A 25,938-nucleotide genomic window follows, 5' to 3' on the forward strand; every position below is an offset into this window, starting at 1 on the left:
GTGGTGCTTTCTCATCCAAGAATGTCCTCAAATCAATTTCCCAGTTCCCTCAATGGAAAGACATGGATAGAAAGTGTGTAACCGAACAACAACCATGACCTGTAATCATCTAAAAGTGATTTATTCACAATCCCAAAGAAGTAGCTTTTTTTTTTTTTTTTGAGTTGTGCAAGTGTACATCTACCAGGAATGATTTTAATTTGTTTCTCAAATCACATCCGACAACAATTCCTTTAACAACCATGTGATTATCTGTAGCGAGGAGAGAGATTGAGACGAACGCACGTGGTAGCGGTGGAAGTCCTTTAATAACAAGGAAACAGGCAGAACTGGCAGGAGGAGATAAGACACTCCAGACTGTGTCCTAAATGTGGAAATGAACTAAAAAAGAAATGGGTGGAGGGAATATAGAAAAAGAAAGCGTGGGGTGGGGGTAGTGATGGGGAGGCGTGGGAATGAGTTATCAGCCATGCAGAATAGCAATGCACCTCATCTTGTCATCCTCTTGCCTGAGAGGTGTTTTAGTTGTTGAGATGGCAGATGGCTCATGAAAGAGGGACAGGGTAACTGTGATTGTTTGGAGGAGAACTTATGGTATTTAGTGGGTTCATCTAGCAGGATGCAAATCTTAATATGTTTGTGAACCTCCAACGGGCAACTAAGCAACGTGCCTTTAAACTTTCCTTAGCTGTCTTTATAACGAAGCATTTTTTGTGTCCTTCTAACAGTTTAAACTCTTAACTACTCCCACTACGTACCATATTTCTATATTCACAGGCGCTTACAGTATGCACTTCCTTTCATTTGAAGTTTCTTTCTTGCTGAAGCCTGCGGTGGACGTCAGCTGCACACTCTGCCAGCATTTTAATGTCACTACTTCAGCAGTTTCCTATGTACAGCTTCCGATGGCAGGCCCCCTGACATTCTGCCACCCCCTCACATCGTGTACGCCACCCAGTAGATCACGTTCACCACGGCAAAAGTGAAAGGGAACACCGCCCTGGCGTAGATGTCGATGGTGTCTGCGTCAATGGGCTTGCAGACGCACTTGGAGCAACACTTTTTGTCCTCCTTGCTCTCCTCCGCTGGCCTCGACCGTCTCCTACTTGGCGCCGGCTCCTCTGTGGCGCCCTCCCCAGGGATTTCGCTGCCGGAGCGCTGCGTTCGGCCCTGGCGGTTGGAAATGACAACTCCCTGATTCATCCCGGTAACCGAGAGGGAAAACAGAACCATCGCCTGCTTGCCATTCTTTACTATCGACTGTAAAGAGAAGGGGGGAGAGGGAGGGGAGAGGTTGTTTCGGAAACAAGTGTGTTTTTAAAAATCAGGCAAAAAGAATACATTCCACCTCCATGACCTTCATTTACAGCTTGACTCAACTCTGCTGCTTCTTTTCTTCGCTGCTGGATTTTGTAAATTCCAATGGGCAACACAAAATGTGCTGCACTGATATTTTACATGCACAGGACACGTCATGCTTTACATGTCGTAAGCCGAAGCAAATAGCTTAAAGAGGGTGTTGTGTGTTAGGTTGTCATATATTGCCATTTGATCAGCCCGCTAGTCCATGGCAATACGTGGAAAAGTAAATTTTCCCTTTTGATGAAGTCATGAAATTGCAGAAGCCGGAAGCAGACGTTTTCCGCGTTTTCTTAAAACAAGGAATCATTCGTTGAAAAGCGTATTTGTACTCGGGTTGTTGTTGTTGTCTGGTATTAAAATTTGTTTGATTGTGTGAAAGAGAGCAGATGTAATCTGATAGAGGGTGCTGGGGGACTTTTCACAGCACTAAGTGTTCTTGGTACCAGAGGATGTACTTAAAGGAAATACTATCTATGCACAGATAGGGGTCATACATTACATTTCCTATATTCTACGAACATTACCAGCACAGTTTCACCTGTTTGTCTCTGGGTTTCTGTTAATTGACAATATTAAAGCAAGACCTACACTACAGTGCACCCAATTAACAGGAATAATTGACCTATATTAAAGTAACATAGCAAAAATCAACACATGAATCCAAAGACTCAGTCTGTATATATTGTTTTTCTTCTGGTTTTTGTTGATTTTTTTCTGGCTTTTTTGACTAAATTTGTAATGAACACACGTGGTCCTTAACAATTTGCAATAATTGTTTTACATTTCTTTCTATTTATAATAAATAGTCCTCTGTTTAAATTGACTCAGTCTAATGGTTAATTATCGAACGATTAGCTCAGTTTTGATGACGAGACAATAAGCAAGCGCCTCAGACTGTTTAATTTGGTTCTCTCGTCATCTCATCTCTCATCTCAAATACAAGTAATCTGTATTCATAAGGAATTTCCACAAAGTGGTGTTTGCTACTCTGTAAGTACTGTAAGTCATCTGTGACAAAAGAAGCTGACAGTAAGATGAGGATCACTGCTAATCTCTGTAGGGAAATCATCTATTTTCCAATTCTGTTCTACAGAGATTCCTTGTCTTGCTGAAGGTCAGCGGGACGGATGCTTGTCGGCAGTGAGGTTAGCCGCCCGCCAGAGTCTGTGTTTGAAAGACGTGCTCATTACTGTCAGAACCCTCCTAAAGCAGGCATTGTTATCTTCCTCTGATGGGACAACATGACGAGAGTGTTTCCTTACCTCGGAGCTGAGCTTGTTTGCCTTCACCTTGGCCTTCTCTTTGAGCCGGTAGTCAGCGTTGTAGTGAGCGAAGGCATATTCGATGAGGGCCGCAAACACAAACACGTAGCAGATCCAGAAGTAGACATCCAGTGCCTTGATGGCTGACGCCCGAGGCAAGGAGGAGCGAGCGCTCACCATCAGGGTAGTCATGGTGAGAACGGTTGTGATCCCTGTTGGAAAAAAACAGACTTAGATTTAAAGCTAAGATATTGAGTTTTTGAGGCCCTGACCTGGAGAACAGGCTGTCCAAACGCATTAAAAAAGTAACGTGAAGCAAAGTTTTTAAACTTCCCAAACTCTGTTATCCTCACTATGCTTGTGCTTGTCTGCAGGGGGGGAAAAAATGTCCAAAGCTTGTAAATACATAATCCAAAATAGGTGCAGCTGCAGTCGGGGTGAAAGCTGGTTGTGCAAAGTGTTTACTCAGGGGCTTCAATGCCAAATAAATGGGACATTTTATTTTAGATTTTTATTTGCAAAATACTTTGAAAATTGTCATTTTTCTTCCACTTTATACACCTAACCGATTGTATTAGGGTTATGATATAAAATCCAGATTAACCACATACATACATTACTGAGCAAAAGTTTTTTTACACACCTTCTCATTCAATGGGTTTTCTTTATTTTCATGACTATTTATAAGGCAAGAAATCCCACTTATTAACCTGACAGGGCAGGTTGACCTATGAAGTGAAAACCATTTCAGGTGACGACCTCTTGAAGCTCATCAAGAAAATGCAGAGTGTGTGCAAAGCAGTAATCACAGCAAAAGGTTGCTACTTTGAAGAAACTAGAATATAAGGGGTATTTTCAGTTGTTTTACACTTTTTTGTTTAGTGCATATTTCCACATGTGTTATTCATAGTTTTGATGCCTTCAGTGTGAATCTACAATGTCAATAGTCATGAAAATAAAGGAAACTCGTTGAATTAAAAGGTGTGTCCAAACATTTGCTCTGTACTGTACGTTACTGAGCAAAATTTTTATTTGCATTGTTGAATCTACATTGATTTAGATTCAACAGGACCGTAACACATTGCCGTAGCTTTTTATTTGGGCCTAGACTCTTGAGGAACACATAAAAAGAAGCGTCAACAAACAGTTGTGTGCTTAAATTGTTTTGTTGTTGTTTTTTAATCAATCAAATCACAGCAGGTTTTATCTGCATGCTGCCAATTACATCAATTAGAAAAGTCGTTCCAAATTATTTATGTCAAGAAGTACTCACTGATTGCAGAGACTGCTGGTAGTTAATACTTGAACGGTTTTGGTGATGAATTTTATCAATATGATCTGCCCTAACAGATGATCAGTACCTCATGTTAAAAAATAAAGAAAACACACTTTTGTTTTTTTTTTATTCCTCTGGCATGGGATAGCTGTAGATTTTCTGTTGCGGATTTGCTAAAGCTGTAAAACATGGAGTAAAAAATAAAAAAAATGTCACGTGCACCAGCTGATGTTCCAGAAACAAACATCAGTAAAACTGTAGCTCAAATTAACGCTTAAAAATTTAAATAGGCCTCTACACCCACCTAGCGTTACCCGAGCTGGAACTGCTGACTGGCTGATCCAAAAGGACACCCAAGACATTGCAACCAGCAGTATGGAAGGCATGTAAGACTGGATGATGTAGACACCTCTATTACGTCTCAGCTGGAAGCGAAGGCTGAGCCTTGGAAAACGTCCCGCTGGGAAACAGAAAACAAAACACCCTCATTTAATTGCAGAACTGGAGGAATTAATTATCCATCGCGGAAAGTCTCTATTGTTCTTCACAGGCAGCAGGGCTGATAGGGAAGGCTTGTCTGCTGGCTGGAGCCCAGAGTCGGATGGCTTGCAGTTGTCAGACATAAAATGCAACAGACTGAATTTTCCTGGCAGAAACTCCAGGAGATTTTTAAAAATCTCCTTCAAAGCTCAGCAGCAAGTCTGTCTTCATTTATTCCTTCTATGCATTGAATATGACCACAGAGGTGAGTGAGTTTTGAAAAAAAAAAAAATAGATAAATCTGACTTCTGAAAGACTCGGCAGAGTTTTCAGACACAAGGAGTTAGCCAAAAACCAGAAATTCAAAAGGCCAGACATAACCTTGACAACTGAACGAAATTCTCACCTGATTTGAAGTTCATCATTTCTGTGACAAAGCGGTAGTCTGTGATGGTGAACTGGGAGAGCTCCAGTTTGTCCAGTCCATGAATGTGCCTCTGACTGTCCGACCAGTGATACACAATGTCCTCTGAGGAGTAACCATCTTGAACAAAAGGAACACGTGGCAAGCAGGCATGAAATGTGAGGTTGTCTTAGCGTGAGGCATTTTAAAATGTCGAGTGTTATTTTCCTAACAATGGTCTTTGAACAAGATTACATTCTTTAAGATAAGTATTGTATCCATCCATCTTAATTTTTTACTTTTATTTTTTGGCATTTTGTCAAGTTACAGACACAATCTTCAGTTGGTCTTATGATTATTTTTGTGTGATAGAATAACACAAAGTTGTGCATGAAAGACATGCGTTGTTTCCTAACTTTTATTTTGGCAAACATTCTGGAAAATCCGGTGTGGATTTGGATCCAAGCAACAATTTCAGTTGCAGTTACAACTGAAGGTTTTTAGCTGGTCAAATCTGTCAGAGATACATCCTTAGTCTGATGTTTTTCCCCATACGCTTTTGCAAAACAGCTAAAGCTGAACCTAATTTGCAGGAGAGTCTACGGACAACAGTTTTGAAGCCTTACAAATTGTATTTGAGATTTGACTGCTGTATATTACTACAAATTTGCATTTATCTCAATTAGTTACTAGATACAAGTGCACGCCACACTTTTTATAACGTATAGCATTTTTCATTGTGTTAGTTTATTACCTAAAATCATAATAAAATACATAGAGGTTTGTCGTATTTCTTTTCCTTTGCGAGGACATGTGGGCGTGAACTTACAGCTTTCTAAGTCCAGCATACACTCCTGTTCATCCATGGGGTACTTGGTTAAATCCATGTCACACGCTACTGTTGAAGTGATTCTAGGGACAGAACAAAACATTTCTTCATCCTAGTCACAACCTGCATGCTAGAAATCAAAGGTAGGAATTCAACAGAGAAGGCAGAGTTCAGGCTGAGAAATTAAAGAAGTCTTTTTTTCATTATTATTATTATTGTTTTATTTTACCGGCTGCTGTACAGAATGACTCCGTTGGGCTGCAGGCGGATCAGCTTGTTCTCCACCGTCACATCGTGGAACCAGGCAGATTTGGCGTTGACGATGAAAGTGTCGGGTAGCCACAGCTTGTCCACAAACCGGCTGTCCAGTCCCAGAGTCTTGTTGGTGTGGTTGTAGGACAGGCGGTCATCGTGCCAGCTCTGCCGCAAGAACACTGTCATGGTGTATTCCTACCAGCACAAACAGAAAGGTATGGGAGACACTTTCTTTTTTTTTAAATATCAACTTTGTGTTAAAAACAACCCTAACCCTAACCCATATTTTATATGTGATGTATTTCCCTTTGTCATGAGATTTGCTGTAGCTTAGGACTAATCAAAAACCTACATGAATTAAAAACTGAAGTATACTCAATGATTTTTTTATTTATTTATCTATATATAATTATTATTCCTCATATGACTGTGTATGTGCGTGTTTAGATCTCTTTCAACAAGTTCTTTAAACTTTTTACAAGAGGACAGCACAGGGGGAGGATTAATAAAAAATGAGTGAAGTAAATCATGAAAGTAAAGCAGTATCCTAAGAAAAAGAGAGAACATTCTCAAGTGGAATACAGTAATTATTAATGAATCTCCGCTATTCTTGAGATGCCATTACATGAAAAAAAAAAAGACTTACAGAAGTAGTTTTGGTTTGTTTTGGTACTTGGCTGAATGCTCAAATGTATTATTGTGCGACTCTAGTGTGATTTCTAGGATTAATTATTCTTTTTATCTTTTTTCTGATTGTTTTCCAACCCAAGCGATGGTCTTCTCAAACCCTTAAACATAATAATTTCTTGTACGAACTCACTGTAACAGAAAAACAGAAAAAAAAAACAATAAAAAAATAGAGAAAAGGAAACTAATGAACCTGTGTTACAAATAATGGTCATACCAAAACCTTAAGATGTATTTCAAAACATTTAACAAAAGGAGGCAGTTGCACATATGAGCACTTTATGTCTTAATCAAAGTAGATAACACTGACTGTGTTTGTCTTTTAGAGGCTCCAGTGTAGCCAATAGCTAATCTGAGGCCAAGAGGTCAAGAACAAAGGAGATTCGCCATCCACAACAATTGTCATAGTGGTTTTAGTTAACTGGAATTGCAAAATTAGTTAACCAATCCACTGACAGACTCTTTAATGTGAACCATGAAAAATTTAGATGCAATTTTATGCTCTTTAATCAATGCACAGATGTGCACACAAACTCCTCCAATGCTATTCCACAGAGTGAGACAGACAACAGGCACAGTTGAAATATCTGGGAGTGACTAGAAAACCTCTGGTCTAGAAGAAGTAGACCAAAAAAAACAGCCGGTTTTTGTGGCTATTTGAAAAGCCGGTGTGGAAAGATGGAAGATATTCTGTAGTTTACCATGTTGGCCTCAGAGATGTGATCAATGCTGGCCACTTCGATAGCCATGGCCACGTTCACCGGTGGACCTGCAGAGCAAAAAGTGAGAAAACAAGGCACACCCACCTCAATCACACACCCACACACACGCCTTCTCTGCTCAGCCCGACTCCATCCGCTTCCTCACATCCTCACTTCATTTGCCCTCCCGCATCTTGAGCGCTCCTACGGAGCATTGAAGATTAAGCATCATCCAGTTTAGCCACGCTAAGCAGCGCATCACACTGTGGGCATTTACAAACAGCACGGAGCTCTCATGGATCTGCACAGAGTGAGCTTCAGACAACATTCACATCACAAACACACGCCTACGCACGCCTGCACACACGCAAGCACATGTGCGGCGTTGTGTTTTCACTAAACAGCTCGCCATGTGATTAGTGTGGAGTGTGTCTCAGTGATCAGACGCGAAAGCTGCAGGGGGTGGGGGCTCACTGATGCAGAGCGCTAAGGCCGCTTACGCTGAACATTAAGGAATCATACAGTGCTTTTCCACATCATTCAACACCTTCCCAAAGTCATTTCTACAAAGTTCTAGTATCTGTCGGCCATAATCAGGAGTATTAATCGGAAGTGACTTAATACAGCTTAATAGTACGGCAAAGTAACTAGAGGTAGCTGAGATAATGCAACAAATACATTTTTTTTAATTGTAATTATTATAGCGTAAGATCCGTGTTATGTAAGAGTCATTCTGTCTGGAGTGCTTAGCACACCAGCACATACATATTTCACAACCTACACACAAACTTTATTTTTTATGATAAAAACTGAGATTTTTATGAACACTTTCATAGCAGAGATTAAAAAAAAGAAATTTATGTTAGTTGTGTATCTACATGACCTGGATATTTTAGGTAGAGGCACTGACCTTTGTTGCTTAATGTGCCGCAAAGCCCGACAGTAATGGAGCCGTTTTCGTTGCTTTCAGCCTCTGTCTCGCTTTGCTCTTTTGTCATTTAAAATCTTTTGCTGTAGATTTTATTGCCACCCTCCAGCTGCATTGTTGGGGTGGCTGATCGTTTCGCCTCTTCCCAGTTTCATCTCTACATGTTCTGAGTACAAAAAGGGTCTGACAATGTTTTCATGCTGACCATGTGTCAGTTTGTACCCGCGTTGACAGAGAGTGTTTTGAAGTACTTTTTTTTTTATTCTGCTTAAAGACTAGTCACAGGAAATCCAGCTATGCAAGTCCAATAAATAATATCTACTAGAAGAGAAATCCTTTCTGGGTTTGAGCAGAGAGCTTTTATGGCAACATTTCTGGGACTATATAGAAGGAGATGTGTCTATTTATGTTTAAGGAAAGAAATATTCTGAGTAGAAGTGACTGGTGTTGGAGGTCAGTTCAACATTTTGATGAAGAAGCTTACAAGAAATCCTGACCCAAGCAGTAAATAATATTTGCTTGAATTGGGGTTTGCTTTTTGTTTAAAATGGCAAATATCTGCAAGCAACCACTCGAGTCCACTGTCGGTTCCTCCAGCTGAGCTCAGACTGAGTTGCTAGGTAACCAAAGCGTGAGTGAGTTAGTGGATGCCACCAACCTTGCATACCTCATCATGAGAGGTTGAGCAGCGGCTAACGACCTTTCTCTGCCTACATCTCCCAGAATGCTGTGAGATTCTGTATCGGATTTCAGTGAATATTCTATATATTGAAAATTCTATCTGATCTATTGTCTATTGATAATGATCACGTGTCTATCACAATATAAATTGTTATTGATTTATTGTCCAGCCCTAGTTTAGCAAGTTTATATGCTGCACATTCGCAGGTGACACACTTTTCCCCCAAAACAGCTACTGAAATGTAGGCAACACACATAAATAAAGACAGTTGGACAAATGAGTAAATGTGATTCACAAATGTTTTGCAAAGAAAGAATGAGGACTGTTTTTCTTCTTTCTTTTTTTTTTGTTAAAGTAAACTTTTGGCTCAAATTACAGTCACTCAAACCAGCACAACAGAATTTAGTAAATTGAAGATATCTGCTGAAGAATTTCTTTGTCAGCACGTCATTTCCTAAACAGTTCAAAGACGGGCTTGCTTTCCAAAACAAATTTCTTGGAAATGTCCTTCCAGTTGCAAAACATTACGAATTCTTTTCGCACTCATGTTTCCACTACAGACATGACTCCTCGCTGGGAGTGGAGTTGAATGAAGGGGATCGGCACGATTAACAGACATGATTCCTCCATGGTCAAGGCAGCCCTTGCGTTTGGATTAACTTTTTCAGCACATCGATGATCTCACATTAATATAAACGTGGAGACGGCATGCGGGTCTCCGCAGACGTGCGGTGCACAGGACGGTGTATGTGGTCCCAGCAGCTCTCCTCGCCCACACCTTCGACTCTCGGCTCAGCTGAGTTAAGCTGTGAGATTGAGAAATCTATCGTTGTGGTCGTTGGATGTTTCACATTTAGCAGCCATTCTTAGCAACGTCTCCAGAGGGGTTTGCGACGCTCGTGTCACCCCCATCCTCTCCCCACTGCTCTGCAGCTTGTCCTTGAGGGCCGTCATCCTCCATAATCCCTTTAGCAAAGCCTCTCATACCAAATGAATTTGTGTCCTTAACCGACGATTTGCCTTTTAGGAAAACTACAGCAGGTATATTTGCATGAAGTAAACATAGCGTTGCTTTAATGTGGAGCAAGAAAAATACGTAAAAGAAGGACACGGTTCAATCGGAAAATCAAACGCAAACATCCGTCCTCTGTTGCTTGGGTTATGCTAAGGATGGCGGTAAATGTGAGGGGGTGAACTGCAACCCAACACCACAAGCCCTAGATCTCATACTCACCTCCTATCCCAGGGCGAAAATTTCTGGCATAGCCTTTCATTAAATCATCCAGGTTAGGCAACCAGGATATTTCAATGTCTGTACCTACATAGTCCCCAATGTCACTCAGCATGGCCCTGAAGAGACAAACAGCAAACACATCAGATTCAGAATCGAAAGAAAAAGGTCAAAATATCAGGTACAGTCATGGAAACAGGTCAGAAATAAACACTTTCACTCCTTAGTCAGGGCATCAATAACACTGAATATTTCACAAGCAGTAAGTGGATTCAGCCAACCCAGGAGCACGTCCACCGTTCAGCCTCCCTTTGAATGATCATTTGTTTGGGACTTGGGTGCAACCTGCAGATATCTCCCCTCAACTCCAAACGGTTGAGGAAAGATAAACAAACGGCTGAAAAAAGTAAAGCTACTTAAAAAGAACCACAGGAACATTTTGCAATTAATTGCACAAAAGGTCAAGGCATGAGTGGGCACTAAAGGCAGCAAGCTGGAGAGGCTTTGAAAGCAAAGGAAGGCAAAGGTTTAGTACTCCAAGAAATAGTGTGATGACATTGAAATATCACTATGATGGTGAAAATATAATAAAGTATAGAGAGTAATCTAATAAATCTGAAGCATGCATACAAAAAGTGGGTAAATATTTTAAAGTCCCCCCAAAGTGGCTTAAAAAATCAAAACCACAGTGCAAATAAGGACTCTATTAGGCTAACTTCTCCATCTTTTCCATCATTACACAAACTCAGCACCACACGTTCATTTAAACATCAGTAGTTGCAACAAAAATACTAAATTATATTATATATGCAGGTTTTTAAATGGAGCGACGAATAATACCGAATGCAGCAATCTGTCCAAATCTCCAAGTGTTTGAAGCTGCTGCAGTTGGTGCATTATTAAACAAAACAAGCCAAAACACACAAAGAACTTAAAAAAAAAAAAAAAAAAAATCTTTTGTCATTCAGAGCTACAGACATTACAGAGACCCAGAGCGCTTACAGAGTGTGTATTTGTGAAAGAGGTGATGCAACACGTATGCCAACCAAATATGCCCTGGTTTCCAGCATTTCAAATCAATAAAGATCCTTTTTTCTTCTGCATTTTATACCCTGCGCAGCCTTCAAACGTAACTGGCTCAAAGAGTGCAAGATTGAAGGCTGTTGAAGCTGATGCTTTTGGCCTCCCAACCGACAGTCTCTCTCATTCTGTCCTCGAGCGAAGCTAGAATAACCTGTTGTTCTTTCGCTTTTTGACATTTTCCATCTTCATTGGAGTTTAGCATGAATATTTTCATTATGATAGGAAACTCAAAATGAAGCTAAAAGTTGTTTGAGAGGACAAAGTGGCTGTAGGGTTTGTTGAGTCGCCATACGTGTAGATTTTTTTTGTAATATTTGTACAGCTATCTTGACTCTGTTCTCATGTAATGCGTGTGTGAGTGTGTGTGTGTGTGTGTGTGTGTGTGTGTGTGTGTGTGTGTGTGTGTGTGTGTGTGTGTGTGTGTGTGTGTGTGTGCGTGCACGTGTGTGTGTGTGTGTGCGTGTGTGTGTGTGTGTGTGTGTGTGTGTGTGTGTGTGTGTGTGTGTGTGTGTGTGTGTGTGTGTGTGTGCGTGCACGTGTGTGTGTGTGTGTGCGTGTGTGTGTGTGTGTGTGTGTGTGTGTGTGTGTGTGTGTGTGTGTGTGTGTGTGTGTGTGTTTTGTTAAAAGACCATGCAGCGTTGATGTGGACAATCTGACTCTGCACCCAGCGTTTCAGGTCCCGGAGGCTTCTACAGTACAATGCAGGCATAAATTCATGAAGACATAAAAAAAAATTGTACAATTAATTTTTCGGTCACTTAGACCCTACTATCATCACCTTCCTGAAATAATAAGGTTTTTTTGTTTGTTTTTGCCAAAATGATTTTAGCAAAAAGATAAAAAAAAAAAAAAGATCAGCTTAACTCTTACTTTCCAAAGATATTTTAGGCAAAAAAAAAAAAAAATCACTTTTGCCAAAAAAAATGACTCGGGTCATTATTTTAGAAAGGTGACAATATGTTTTTTAGGCAAGCTTCTAAATTAAAGTTTACATTAAATTACACAAATATTTCTGTGTTTTTAAAAGAGTTCAAAAACCTACTTCAAACAAATTTCTTTGTCTGTCTGTCCATCCGTCAATATTTAGTACTGATAAAACAGTAGCTGCATTATTAAACAATGAAGAGAGGCTTATTGTTTATAAACTCACGAGCTCCTGTGTCTTTAGGCATATTTGGCATTAGAACCACCAGCTTGTGTATGTAAAGCACAACGCATAGATTGGTCAACTTTGGTCTGAATTATAATACTAACTACAGATGCTTCTGTATAGAACAGTAATCTGCAACCTTTGCATTTTTGCCGTCAGTCCAGCGAAATAAAACTCATTTAGAGGCAGAATTGTGCTTTGACCTTTGGAAAAAAGACAACTTATATTATTTTTTTTTAAATATCTGCTAAATTTAATGTGCTGTCATTTTTAAAGAACCACCAGTTTGTTTCTGTATTTATGTATTAAACTAAAGAAGCATATTTTTTAAACATTTGCTTCTATGTACTGTAGATATCTGTTGGAAAAGGTTAAAAAAGGATATAGTTTCTAACCTAATTAGAAGAAAAATCAATAAAAAAAAATATTATTGATATTATAGAATATTCTGCTTTTAGTCTCATTCTATAATAGGAATTAATGTAATGATTACATAAAAAACTGTCAAAATCTGCATTAAATATTCCATCTTTATGAAAAAGCATTCATTTGCTTTTCATCATTTTTCCCAAAGTCACAAAGAGCTATTGCAAAATGTACTTAGATCCAATGCCGGGTCCGAAGGTGCCTGTTGGAGAGCCCTGCTGCAGATGTTACATCCTAAAAAAATTGTGAAAATCGGTGAAACAGGACATTATGCTATACTACAAACACATCTGTAGTAATTTGATGAACTCACTTACTCCGGATACAAGTAGGTTAAATTTTCAGCAGACATTACGACAGACTTCTGCAGCTTTACAAAGCAATAAAACATTAAAATATTTAACTTAACTGCGTCATGGGGGGGAAAGAATGATATCACGATTTGTGCCTGCGTTGATCTTTTGAAACAGCGCAATACCTCATCTTAAGTCACTGAATTTATATCCAAAAGTCCCATTCATTAAAGCCCGTTTTATGTCTGTTTCTTTTCTCACTGCGTACATGTGTCCATGCTGAGGCTGCTGCAGAAACTGAAGCTTTCAAATGCCACACACTCAGACATTAACACAAGCTGTGCCCCACACATTTTATCTCCTCTGCAAATGAACCAGAAAGGGACTAAGGGTGAAATTAACCTTTTTAAATGGTTTAAAGGGCCCCGCCCCTCCTTGAGGCCCATATAGACACACAGTTCCAACAGAGCTACCAGCATTTTACATTCACATCTCAAAGCCACTAGGTGGCAGGTTTGTACTCCAAAAGACCAAGAGAGGAATGCATTAAGGACACACGCTCTCTCTCTCTGACTGTACTGTTATTACTTATATAAACACTGAGTTGAGGAATCACATTATACACACAATTCTGCCTTTTCGACGCAAACAACCAGCAGTTGTGAACTAAACGAATGCGGTGAATACAAGTTTCCCTGACATTTAAAGCCACAAAGGCCAGTCCTGGCATTGTCTTGAAAATAGGCCCCACAGGGGGCGCTTTATCAAAGGTGATCTTATTGACAAACAGTGAAAAGCCATTTGGTGACCTTTAAAATAGCAGCGGACATTTTTAGGGAAGGTGAGAGAAGTTTGAGGCAGCACGTAGGGGAGCTAAGCACCATAGAAAACCCGCAATAAAACGGGAGCATTGTGGAAATATACGATATTTTTTGTCTTGTCATTAAGATTGTTCTCTGAGGCTTTCACTCTGTAGTACCAGATATTTATAGCCTGGCAATCAGAGTAAAAACAGGAGCACTCATGAGCTAATTAATCACTCTGTGACTCCTGTTTTTTTTTTGGGGGGGGGGGGGGGGTCACTAATTGGTTGCTTCTAAATCAGGAAATTAAGAGCTTTTTCTTCAAGAAATGTTCTGCATGCCAAGGTCAAACATGCCTCTGTAAAAAAAAATATCAGGCACTGGAAGTGTGTGTGTGTGTGTGTGTGTGTGTGTGTGTGTGTGTGTGTGTGTGTGTGTGTGTGTGTGTGTGTGTGTGTGTGTGTGTGTGTGTGTGTGTGCGTGTGTGTGTGTGTGTGTGTGTGTGTGTGTGTGCGTGTGTGTGTGCCTCTAAAAGACAAAACATATTGTGACTCCCAGAATTTTGCTGAAACCTGCCACACTGCAATTGGAAAACAATATGTTTATTTGCTGGAACTTTAGCATTCTATTAAAGCCGTTTATTTCCTGCGCTCATCAACTTTACACAGTACAGTGTCTTGGAAAAGACTTTGTCACATTCCAGCTACAACCTTCACTGCATTTTATGAGGAACTCATGTGATAATGACACAATGGAGGTCATGGTTGTGAAGTGGAAGAAACCTCTGATGCAGTTTCCAAACGTTTTAACAAATAAAAATCTTAAAAGTGCGGTGCGCGTTTATATTAAATCCCTGTGAGTGAATATGTTGTACAGCACACTTTCCCTGAATTACAGTTCCACATCTAAGCACAGAAATATTTGCCTATTCAGTCACAAAGCAAGGAGAGCTTTGCTATGCATCATTTGTAAGTATTCCTCTAGTCTAGATTGACATGTACGTGAAATGTAATCTATTATAATGGGCTGTACGAGTGAGCATGCAATGATTCCGGCCTGGTCACTTCTATGAAAACTTCTTCTGCCTCCGCCACCGGTATCAGACAGAATACAAACGCACTGGACAGCTTCAGAATTTTTTTTTTGTGAAATAGCTTGAAAACCATTTGTAGCTTTCTTTCTATTAGGCAAATACTCAAAGCTTTGTGGTAATCTATTACATAAAATATTTATAACAGTAAATACTGAAGTCTGTGTTTGGTCTCATTTCAAAAACCGGGGTTGAAACATGACATAGCATAAAAAAGTGCAAGGAAAGTGAATCCTTGAAGAGGACTTTCATGTTTCTATGTGGCTTATATATAGTGGACTCTCATAAGCACTGAGACTGACGTGCTTTATAGAAACGATCAGAGCATCAGTTCCTCAGGAAGACCAGAAACTGTTAGAATCAATAAGTGTTCACTTAAACCTGGTATTTGAACACATATTCACAATTTACATTCCATAAAACTTATGCTGGTATCTGCACGTTTGCTGTTGTTAAAAAAAAGTTTGTCTTTACACACATTTTGAATATTTTTTTTTAATTAGCCTACCCAGTTGTACATTCCTTTGGACCAAATTAGCTATTTTTTGCTTGAAGAATCTTTTGGGCACTAGAGGCCTTTATAAAATAGTAATCCGTCGGGAAGTGGGCAGACGTGCAGCAAAGGTGCCGAGGAAGGGAGTCGAACTCGGTGTGGCCGCATCAAGGTCTGTAGCCTCTGCAGCTCTAACTACTACAGAGGCAAATCATAACATATCGTGAGAAATTAGCTATTTATCGAAATTTCATGCACAGTATTGATTTAATTAAAGATTTATCTCTCAAATTTTTAGTCTGCTGTTTTGTGCGAGGAAATAAAGTGTGATGTTTTCAACCTCGGTATTCTGGAAGACAATGAAACGTCCGTGTATTCTGCTACGAGGCACACACAGGTTGCAAATATGATTGCTTTTGGGGCTCACTAAATATGTGAAGCGCTTCACCAGCAAACAGTGGCGAATGTTCAGTTGCAGATGCTCCTGCTTTTTTATTTTATTTTCATTAAATGTCTCGCTCCCGTCTCGAAGCGCCGTCTGTTTACGAGCTAACATTAAACAGACCGGGGGGCTGTGGGGGGAGTTGCAAGGCGCAAAGAGTGGCAGCCTCTCTCAAATTTATGGAGTTTGTTTGGGAACGTAAAGTGCCTCACGCGCTGGTGAGCTAATTAGTTTTATACACTGGCACTAATAGTTAGATGAACACGAGTGGAGAGTCAGCCCCCCTACAATTACTAGCCCCCCAATTGTACCAAAACATAAATTAAAGAAGGTGTTCTTGCACTGCAATTTATTGTGGGATTTTTTTTAATGTGCTTTTTATTTTTTATCAACAGAAAGCAAATATATAGCTGTGTGGGGGGGAAAAATGAGGGCATCCTATTAAATATTTAGTGTTGAACTGAGGAACGTTCCCATAATGATGCATAATCTCTACTTTTCACCTCTGGAATAGAAAGTAATTCTATTGTAGATACAGATTAAAACTTTTTGTTTTGCTCATTAAACATGAGATTAACAGAGATTAATCTGTAAACAAAACAATCTCAATTAAACAAGCGGAACTTTGTGGTTGTTGCAAAAATGTAAAGTGAGTATGAATACTTTTGCAAAGCACTGGCTTTACCTGCATTTTAGGAAGTGCTGGGAGTCAGTTAAAATTTTTAATCAAGTTAGTGGAGGGGTCTGTAATTAATCGCAACTAATCACAATTTAATCAAAAACTATATATTGACAAAATAAGCAACATCTTCCATTCAAAAACTCTTTTTGCTGTTAAATTATTGAATAAATAGACTTATAAGCTCAACTACAAAGATATGTATTGTTCTGAATCTTTTATTTAACTTATTCAACCATCAGATTTTTGCAAATTGCCACTATATCCAATCAGCTTTCAAGAGTTTCGGGAACCCTTGATTATTCATGTCACTTCTTTCAAAAATACTTCTTCACAAATGTGGAGAGTGTGCAGACATGTTCTGGAACATGTTTCAAATGTCACATCTCTCAAGTAATAGACCAGCACAAGGAAGTGTATAATTGTAGGTGAAAGGAGGGAGTGCTGTCAAATAAGGCGGTGGCAGTATCATGCTATGGTGATGGTTTTCTTCAGCGGGGAATTTGAACAGAGTAGTTGGGTGAGATGGACGGATTTAAACACAGGACACAGGAGATTCGGCCGGACGTCGTCAGCGAACATACAACCAGAGCTGCAGATTAAAATGTTCGGATCCAAACAAAAATGTATACTTCTCTCTTAGACTGGTCAATTTGTGCTACATTTTTAAATAGAGCCAAGAGTCGTTTCGATTTTTGGTCAGAGGTCACAACATCCACTGTGAGGGAGATTTAGCTTTAAAAAAAAAAAAAGAAAAAGAGGACAAAAACGTCACTTCATAGCTGTGCTAAGCTTTTAGGGATCTACCGTGAAACACTTCTAAGTGTTGCTGAGAAAACCATCCGTTATTTCCTGTCCACTTCACATTTACTGTTTGCACTACTCTGCGTCGCCGTGTCACATAAAAGTCCAAACGGAATGATTCAACGGCAATGTAGAGACAGCTTCACCTGAGCAGATGTTACTATTTACAGTTAAAAGAAATCATATGTTAAATATGCATTTGAGTAGGCTGTCAGATGTACATGCACAGAGAACATAAGTATGAATAAATGACTCTGCCTACATGTTTAAAAGAAATCAAGCCCCTTAAATCTTGTCTGCATGCTGTGGACTTTGTGGAGCCACGCCAACTCAGCAGTTTGGAGATGAGGATGCTCTGAGTTCGGCCTCGTATGATCCAAGCCTCCAAGTTTTTGCCTCTCCCTGATTTTTACTCAGTCTGCTTTTTCCCTCGCAGTCTCGCAGTAATTAATGTGTGTTTTAATGTCGTGCACAACTGCACACACACTGACTGTATTACTTTTGCCAAATCAAAGATTTGTTGATTTTTTCGAGTGGAACAACCGAAAATGCGAATTTTTTTTTATGCCTATTTTGTTGATGCCTATCAACAAGACATCAGCAAAATACAGTAAATGCAAATGCAGTCTAACATTAGGAAATGTTCTGTTATTGTAGTAATACACTTCAAGTCTTTCTCTTTCTTTTCCTCTTACTGGTATTTCTGGCCTGGTGAGTCTGTGTTTGTTTGTGTCCTTTCCCTCTCACCCCACAGCTGCTTAGTGCAGATGGTCGTCCTTCCTGGAGTTTCATTATGACAGGGACAATGGGTGATGCATAAACTCAGGACCCATTAATAAAATATTCTTCTCTTTATTTTTTCCTCTTACTTCTAGACATCAACCTGCAGTTGCAGACCTGTATTTGACTCTTTTCACCAAAGGCGCCCTTAATAATTTTGCTCAAAGACTGTAATGGCTTTTTGTCTTTGGTACTAATGAGATAAAAAAATATATATATTTTAGTTCAACCTCTTTTCTTTTTTTTCATAAGACTACAAGCGTCTCTTCATTTTCCATAAACAGGGGACTTTCTGATCAATAAAACGTATATGTTTATTTTGTTTTATTCAAATGGATTTGCAATTTTTTTTAACTAAAAAAACAACAGAAAATATTGTCTCTTGAATCTTGGCTAACTATTCTGACCCGTTTTACTCATCTATATTCTGCTAAAATAAACAATATGTTTTGCCAGTTACTGGCCATCTACAGGCGACTGGATAAATTTAAGGATATCACTAACTGCATTTTAGAGCCAAACACTTTTAAATGCAGCTAGAACAAAGCGCCATGTGATGACCTGCTGACCTGTCCGAGGCGTACCCCTCGTAATGAAGATAAACGCCAGCCCAGCCGTGACCCAAAGTGCTGAGGGCTTCCTACCTGCTTGGGAACCTGAGGCACCACAATTTACACAGGCCTGGTTTATAAATGCAAATGTTACATGTTACATTGTAATAATTTAAAAGTTATAGTGAGTTCTATTTTTAATTCTCATTTAATCTTTCCTGCTGCATGTGTTTGAGGCGGCACATGTTTACTATTTGCATCGAGATCAACTAATAACCTTTGTTTTTTTCTCTATGTACTTACTTGAGGAAATATAAGTTACATTTTGTTGCGACTCACCACACAGGGTGATACAGCTTCATGCTGGGGGCGCCGCCCCACAAGCGACCCAGTGTTCATGCGCAGTTTGTGCTGTGTTCAGTGTAAAAACTCTGAGAAAATCTTGCTTAGGGTATATTATGAAACTGAAGTTAGAGTCAGGTTTTCAAACATCCGACTGGGCAATAAATTAAAGGTGCATTTTACAGTTTTTCTGGAATCTGGGCTACACTTGGCCATCTCAAGTTCAGAATCTAAAATAATCAGGTCCAACTTGATCTGGATAATTTTTCACAAAATAATTTTCTAAAACACACTTCGAAATCCATTAAGTCTATATTGAAAGCTTAATGCTTTAAAAAAAAAAAAAAGGATTATCCACAAAAGTAAAAGTCGTATATTAACAGCACTATATATCCCATTTTCTTCCAGTGGTCCTTGTGTACATCAAAAAAGTTGGATATTGTGTCCAGCTAATCATTAATTTGAGGCCAGTTCTTGGTTTCCCCAAACTATCCTGCTTGTTCTTAATGCTAAAACAAGTTTTTCAGATGATTGGGCTGCAACAGAGATTCTGTTGGAAACTAGATCAACTTGTGCCGCAGGCCTCACATGCAACCAGCTATTGTTCTGTGGCTTTTAAAGAATCTACAGAACCAGATCCCATTTAAATTAAGTTGTACTTATTCAGTAAGTAAACAGGCAAAATACATGTGATCATTTCAGTGGTGATATAGCAGATTTCACCGTAGAAAGCACACCAAATGTCTTCCTTTGCCAGATCTCATAAAGCAGAACCCATTTTGGGTGTTGAATAAATAATTTACCATTGTCACTACTTTTTCCCCATTTCAGGAAATCAACCCTGCAGGGATATTTAGGGTTAGGATGAGACGGGGTGCAAATTAAAAACTGCTGGCCTGTCATATTAAGACATTTTCACTACGCAAATTCACCGCCTATTTTACGACCTAAAAGAGAACTTGATAGATTTTCTGCATTTTACGTTATGCCAAGTAAAATAATTAGCACGCATTTAGTCATTCAGAAGCCACCGGTGCACACAAAACAAATTACTCCCGTAAACTGCTTCCCATTTTAAGTGTGATGCGTTGGCTTCGTTTGAGTGGGAGACTTTTAGAGGCACTGAGACGTGGCTGCACCAACTAACCCTGAAGCCTTCGCAGAGATCGGGGCTTTGTAGAGGCAGTTCATGCAGTCAGAGCAACACGAGCAAATCCCCGTGTTATTGGGATGTGTTCTCTCTGGTATGGTAGCAGGGATTTATCTGCTGACTCAGCCTCTCATACAGATTAGCCGGGACAGGAGAGTCACCTAGGTGCATGTTTAAAGGACAAGTTTGACAGACCAGGATGATCAACACTAAGTGGCTGGGATAAAAGCCTCTGAAATCACATCCTGCAGCCAGGTTTTATGTACAACATGTGCATGAAAGCAAAAGCACACGTTTCCTTGCTTGCTTCTCTCTGGTTTTGGTGAGAAATAAATTACAATGTCATTAACAATGTGTCAGAAGGCTCCATAAGGATGAAACCTCCAAATACAACACCATTTGGGGAATTGGTAAACCTCTGACATCTGAATATGTAACATCCAAATGTCTTGTGGAGACAAGTTCATTGGTCAGAAACCCTGAGGAAAAAATACAAAAATGAAATATTATGGAGCAGCCAGCAGGTCCCAGTATATTCTGTAATATCTTAATGCCATGACACAAATAGAGTAAAATTACAGATTCATTTTGTTCTACCCAAGTGACTCTTATGCTAAAGCTGTTTGTTTCCACATTTTGATGCAGCCATAATTAGCTGTTTTACATTAGGATTAATCATAATTCATTATGGAGAAGGAAAACTTCAGCTCAAATCAATGTTAGACAATTTGGTGTATCAACAGAATAAAGAGCAAGAAAAAGTTGCTGAAAGTGAGCTCTGTACATTTGACACATATTTGCTTCTATAATTTAGATCCTGTGTGGATTAGAACATCTGCAATAAATTCCATCTTTTGTACCCAATCCTGTTGGGGTTTTTTTAGGTTTTGTTGGCTCTGGTGGCCTGTATTTGAAAGTGGTCAGACAGGCAAGTGGGCAAAGAGAGAAGGGGAAGACACACGGCAAATGTCACCAGGTCGGGACTCAAACCTGTGATGGCCGCACCGAGGACCAAGGCCCTGGGCCTTGGTGGGCTGCGCTCTGCCCCTATGCCACTACAGCACCCCTTGTTTTATTTCATACATCATTAAAGCTCTGAATAAAAATGACCTTCATGCCATGAATATCTGTTAAGTTCTCCACACTGTTCACTTCAACAGTGCAATCATGCTTCTGTGTGCTAAATGACGTCTGGTGCAAGTCTGTCCTACTTAAAGTTTAGATTCACTAACCAGGTTCTGCCTGCGGGACCAGATATCAGCCTTAGTGCTGAGCTACCAGCTGCAATCAGTCCACTTATTAAAAGGAGTGCAGACTCAACACTTTGAATTACTACTGCACATGAGAGCCCTAGTGGATAAACTCCTGAGAGAAACTATGTTTTTCTGCAACTACAGCTAACAAGGATAAATGGTGGGGGATAGTGGTGGTTATTAATTAAGTTATACTCTAAGAAGAGTTGGAACATGGGAGTTTCAAAGATTCAGTGTTTCATGTCTTGGTTTGCTTTCTTGTCCACCAAGCACAGCTGTAGGTAATATTCATCATTAAAATCACTCCTGTTTAATGTTGAACAGTTTGACATGTGAGAATAAGAGGAAATGCATCCTGATGAAATTACTAATTGTTCCCAATGCACACAAAAAACCCCACTATGATCATGTCAGTTCAGTTTGTGCTTATGTAAGTTTGAGAGAAGATAGCAGAAACATGATGGGATTACTTCATATGTGCGACTGAAATCAGCGCTGAGCAGGCTTCCTTTCTTTTCTATCTGGCCAGGTTCTGTCTGTCTCCATGGAGTTAGCTCGGTATTGTCCATGCAAGAACAAAACAAATCCATTGTGCTGATAGTTATTGAGTTCTTTTAGAGAAGTGAGTAAATACCCGGAGTTTATCTGTTTTCAAACTGTTCTCTGGATTCCCAGCTTGTGTGTAGCTCTGTGCTGAAGTTGGGATTCCCATGGAATTAGTTAGCAAAGTAATTAGCTAGCCTAAGTGGCTAATTAAAAATTAGCCACATGGTGAGGGCATCTTGCTTCATTGTGGTCAAATTGGCTACAAAGCTAAAGCTAGCAAAATTACTAAGGATAGTAAGTAGACTATTAGAAGCATGTTGGCCTACTGTAACATACTAAATTTTAGCTTTCATTAGCATATTAGCTAAACTGCTATCCACAGCATAGCAGTTTATGCAATAACATGATTGCCCGCACACTCTATCAGTTTGTTCATTAAAGGTTTTAGGTCAAAATTAGCTGAAAGGCTCATGTTAGATAAAATGATCTCTACAGTATGTGGCCTATCATTACTATCGCATGACTTTTTCAGCTATAAAGAGACTCAAAATTTAGATGATTTTTCCTGCAAAATATTTCCACCTCAGTCAGATTTGATGGAGAGTCTCTGTGAAAATTATTATTATTTTTTTTTTCTAAGCCTTGTCACAGATTCCAAAATAGATTTAGGTATGGACTTTGACTGGGCCATTCAAGTACATTAATAGGCTCAAATCTTTACTAATTGATACTAGATCTGGGTGTATGTTAGGCTCTGCCGCAGACAAATGTTTTCTAACAGGCTTTTCTTCCAGGATTGTTCAATGCTTAGCCCCATTCATCTTCCCGTCAACTATGACCAGCTGTCCTGTTACATGGCCCAGGGCATGACGCTGCCACCACCATGTTCCATTAACAAGATTGTGTGAGGACAGGACGCAGTGTTAGTTTGCTTCCACACATAGCAGGTTGCATCAGCTAAAACCTTCCATTTTGGTTTTACTTGACCAGATCACTTTCTTCTACATGGTTGCTCTGCCTCATATGATGTTCTTTCAACAAATTTTCCCACATGAGCAACTCCTCTAGAGTTACTATGAGCTTCTTGGCTGCTTCTCTGGTGAAGTCTTACTTTGCCTGTCAAATAAAGGGGATGGTCATGTCTTGGTAGGTCTGCTGTTAATCATTTTCAGTTGTCAAATATTCAAAACCTAAGGTATTTTTAATAACCTAGCTCTGTTTTAGACATCTCCACAACTGTATCCTGTGTACCATCTTCCTTTGTCATCTATAATGTTTTCCAACACTCATCCGAGGACTTCATAGGACATTTGTATTTACATTCCAAATCATAGTACTTTCAAAGGCAAATTGGTTGGAGCTGGTTTTATTTAGGGGTATCAGAGTGAAGGGGGGTGACAATGAATACACGTCACCCTTTTCATTTGTTAAACACTTTCAAAACCCAGTGTCATGTTCCCTTCCATTTCATAATTGTGTGCTACTTTGTGTTGGTCTGCTAAGTTAAATAAATCTCAATAGCACATAAAAAGTCTGTGGATGTAATGTGTCAAAGTGGAATCTAAGAATGTTTTTGCAAGGCGTTCTAGGTGAAGGCAGTGTTCATTACAGCAAAGCATAAGAGACACCTCAGCTGGAGAGAAAAGCTGTGAAACTCACGCAACACCAAAGGTGGTTAGGAATAACTTAGCTAAGCAACAAATAGTGAAACAGATAAACGGGGAGCTAGAAAGAGAATCTGAGTAATTCTGGTCCGAGTGAGACGGAGGGGGCGCAGGGAAACAAAGCTACTTTCATCTACAAAAAGCAGAACAGCAATATGTGTAAAGGCGTGTGTGTGTGTGTGTGTGTGTGTGTGTGTGTGTGTGTGTGTGTGTGTGTGTGTGTGTGTGTGTGTGTGTGTGTGTGTGTGTGTGGGTGTGTGTGTGTGTGTGCGTGTGTGTGTGTGTGTGTCTTAAAGAGAGAGAGAGAGAAAGCTGACACATAATGAGCCAAGAAAAAAAAAAGGCAACGCTGCATTGTATCAAGAGCTAAATAATAACAACAGCAGTGGTGACTGGAGGCAGGAAAATCCAATTACAGCAGTGGTTACTCCCTCTGCTGGCGGAGGAGCCAGAAGGGAAAACAGCAGAGATTTGCCCCAAATCTCACCCACAGCTAAGCTATGGAGTCACATTTTGTCCTTTTTACACTGGATTCCACCCAGAAGCAAAGCGCTATAGGGAACTCAGAAGAGCCTGATTATGGTTGCTTTTATTGGGAGAGATTAGGGATAATATATGGGTTGAAGAGTGGAGAATATTCCTATAAAGCAGGGGTCTCAAACTCCAGTCCTCGAGGGCCGCTGTCCTGCAGTTTTTAGCCATTTCATTCCAAAACCCTGGAACGAAATGGTTTAATTACCTCCTCCTTGTGTAGATCAGTTCTCCAGAGTCCTGCTAATGACTTAATTATTCTACTCAGGTGGTGCAGCAGAGGCACATCTAAAAGTTGCAGGACAGCGGCCCTCGAGGACTGGAGTTTGAGACCCCTGCTGTAAAGGCAAATATTTTAAAAGGACTAAAACACCTGATTTTGCTTAGATGCACAGATTAGGAGAACATCAATTTCTGAAAGTGATTTAATTGCGACAGATTCAATTGTCAGAAGTTTATGCTTTACAGCTTCAACGTAAAATGATCATTTGGCCGGCTAGTCCTGATTTTTATTTCGAAACATCATCCTTTCTTTCCCCTTAACTCCTAAAACATGAGCGTTCAAATGTTTCCCTACTGAGGAATGCCTGGACAGGGAGGCCTCCCTTAATCCCTTGTATCTCTGTACTATCTGACATAATGTACCTCTCCTGTGCCTGGGAGCCTGGTGCTGCCATTACCTGCTGCACACAGACACCACCCACTCACCTGCTACTTACCACCATTTATAAAGGGAAAACATATGCATTATGTAAACATTACAATAGATTGCTGTGCCAAAGGCAAAGCGGAAAATAAACAGATATTATCATGGGGATTTTAAGTTAAGCAAAGAATGCCTTAAAATGTTAATATATGACTCACTGCAAGGGATATTTTTAATTAAAACCATCTGGATGTCATGTATCTCCGTTCTGCCACAGTTTGACAAGTGGTCGTCTCTAGTTTTCTATTAGTTCAAACCTAATCTCAATCTGTTATTATGAGAGAAAAAAAATGCTTGAGCGCTCGGTTGCAAACAAGAACAGAACACCTGCAAGAAAGGCAAAAACACTCTCACCTGGTGGAAATATCCCCTCCGAAGAAGAGCACAGCAAGACCGGACAGCAGGAAAGTTTGGACCTCCATTCCAACCCGCCCTTAGAATAAACCCAAATCTATTTAAAAGAAAGTTTCCCCTGTCGGAAGCCGATGAGTTTTAATCGAAACGTTGTTTTTATTTCAGTGCGCTCTCCTCGTTATCCGGCGCAGCGGAGAACAAAGTAAAGTCTAGAGCCGTTGATGATGATGATGATGACGGTGATGGTGGCCGTGGTGGGTTGGACCCCATCCTGGAATCCCCACCTGATCTCCCCCGAGTTCACCAAAGCAGAGCGCACAAAAGAAATAGCAAAGAAATCTCTCCGAGCGCACTGACGAGCCGATCCACCGCTGCTGCTGCCGCCTGTCATCCAGAGAGAGAGAGAGAGAGAGAGAGAGAGAGAGAAAGAGAGAGAGAGAGAGAGAGAGAGAGAGAGAGAGAGAGAGAGAGAGAGAGAGAGATGCGAAACTCTCTAATCTGTCGATCCTTTCTTGCTTGGCCGCTAAACATCACAGGCAATCCGTGGGCACAAGGACGCCAGGTCACAATATGGTCCTCCATGATGTGAAAAGCCTTCAAATTAATTAATAGTAGTAATAATAATAGCGATCACATTTTAAGATGAGCATTTATTTTTGGACGGACGTGAATCCACCGTCAATATTTCCGTTGTGGTTCGTG

At 40.0% G+C, this 25,938-nt stretch overlaps 1 protein-coding gene across 1 annotated transcript; it reads right to left on the minus strand.

Annotated features, from left to right (window-relative positions):
- Window positions 1-289: 289 nt before the first annotated feature.
- gabrd (gamma-aminobutyric acid type A receptor delta subunit) lies at window positions 290-25,627 on the minus strand. Its single transcript, XM_005800141.2, has 9 exons — window positions 25,237-25,627; window positions 10,100-10,215; window positions 7,256-7,323; window positions 5,842-6,062; window positions 5,613-5,695; window positions 4,787-4,924; window positions 4,205-4,360; window positions 2,625-2,836; window positions 290-1,260 (listed from the first exon to the last, which is right to left on the minus strand). The coding sequence occupies exons 1-9, from the start codon at window positions 25,302-25,304 to the stop codon at window positions 937-939; spliced, it is 1,386 nt and encodes a 461-aa protein (XP_005800198.2). The 5' UTR covers window positions 25,305-25,627; the 3' UTR covers window positions 290-936.
- Window positions 25,628-25,938: the final 311 nt, after the last annotated feature.

This window comes from Xiphophorus maculatus, chromosome 1 (assembly GCF_002775205.1).
Source record: "Xiphophorus maculatus strain JP 163 A chromosome 1, X_maculatus-5.0-male, whole genome shotgun sequence".
NCBI classification, from domain to species: Eukaryota; Metazoa; Chordata; class Actinopteri; order Cyprinodontiformes; family Poeciliidae; genus Xiphophorus; species Xiphophorus maculatus.

What these genes read in the sequence shown, in the direction of transcription:
- gabrd (XM_005800141.2), bottom strand. Translation starts at nt 25,304, where the DNA reads ATGGAGGTCCAAACTTTCCTGCTGTCCGGTCTTGCTGTGCTCTTCTTC. An exon ending in TTTTCGCCCTGGGATAGGAG is followed by an intron (nt 7,324 to 10,099) that starts GTGAGTATGAGA and finishes TTTGCTCTGCAG; the next exon opens with GTCCACCGGTGAACGTGGCC. An exon ending in AATGATGAACTTCAAATCAG is followed by an intron (nt 4,361 to 4,786) that starts GTGAGAATTTCG and finishes TCTGTTTCCCAG; the next exon opens with CGGGACGTTTTCCAAGGCTC.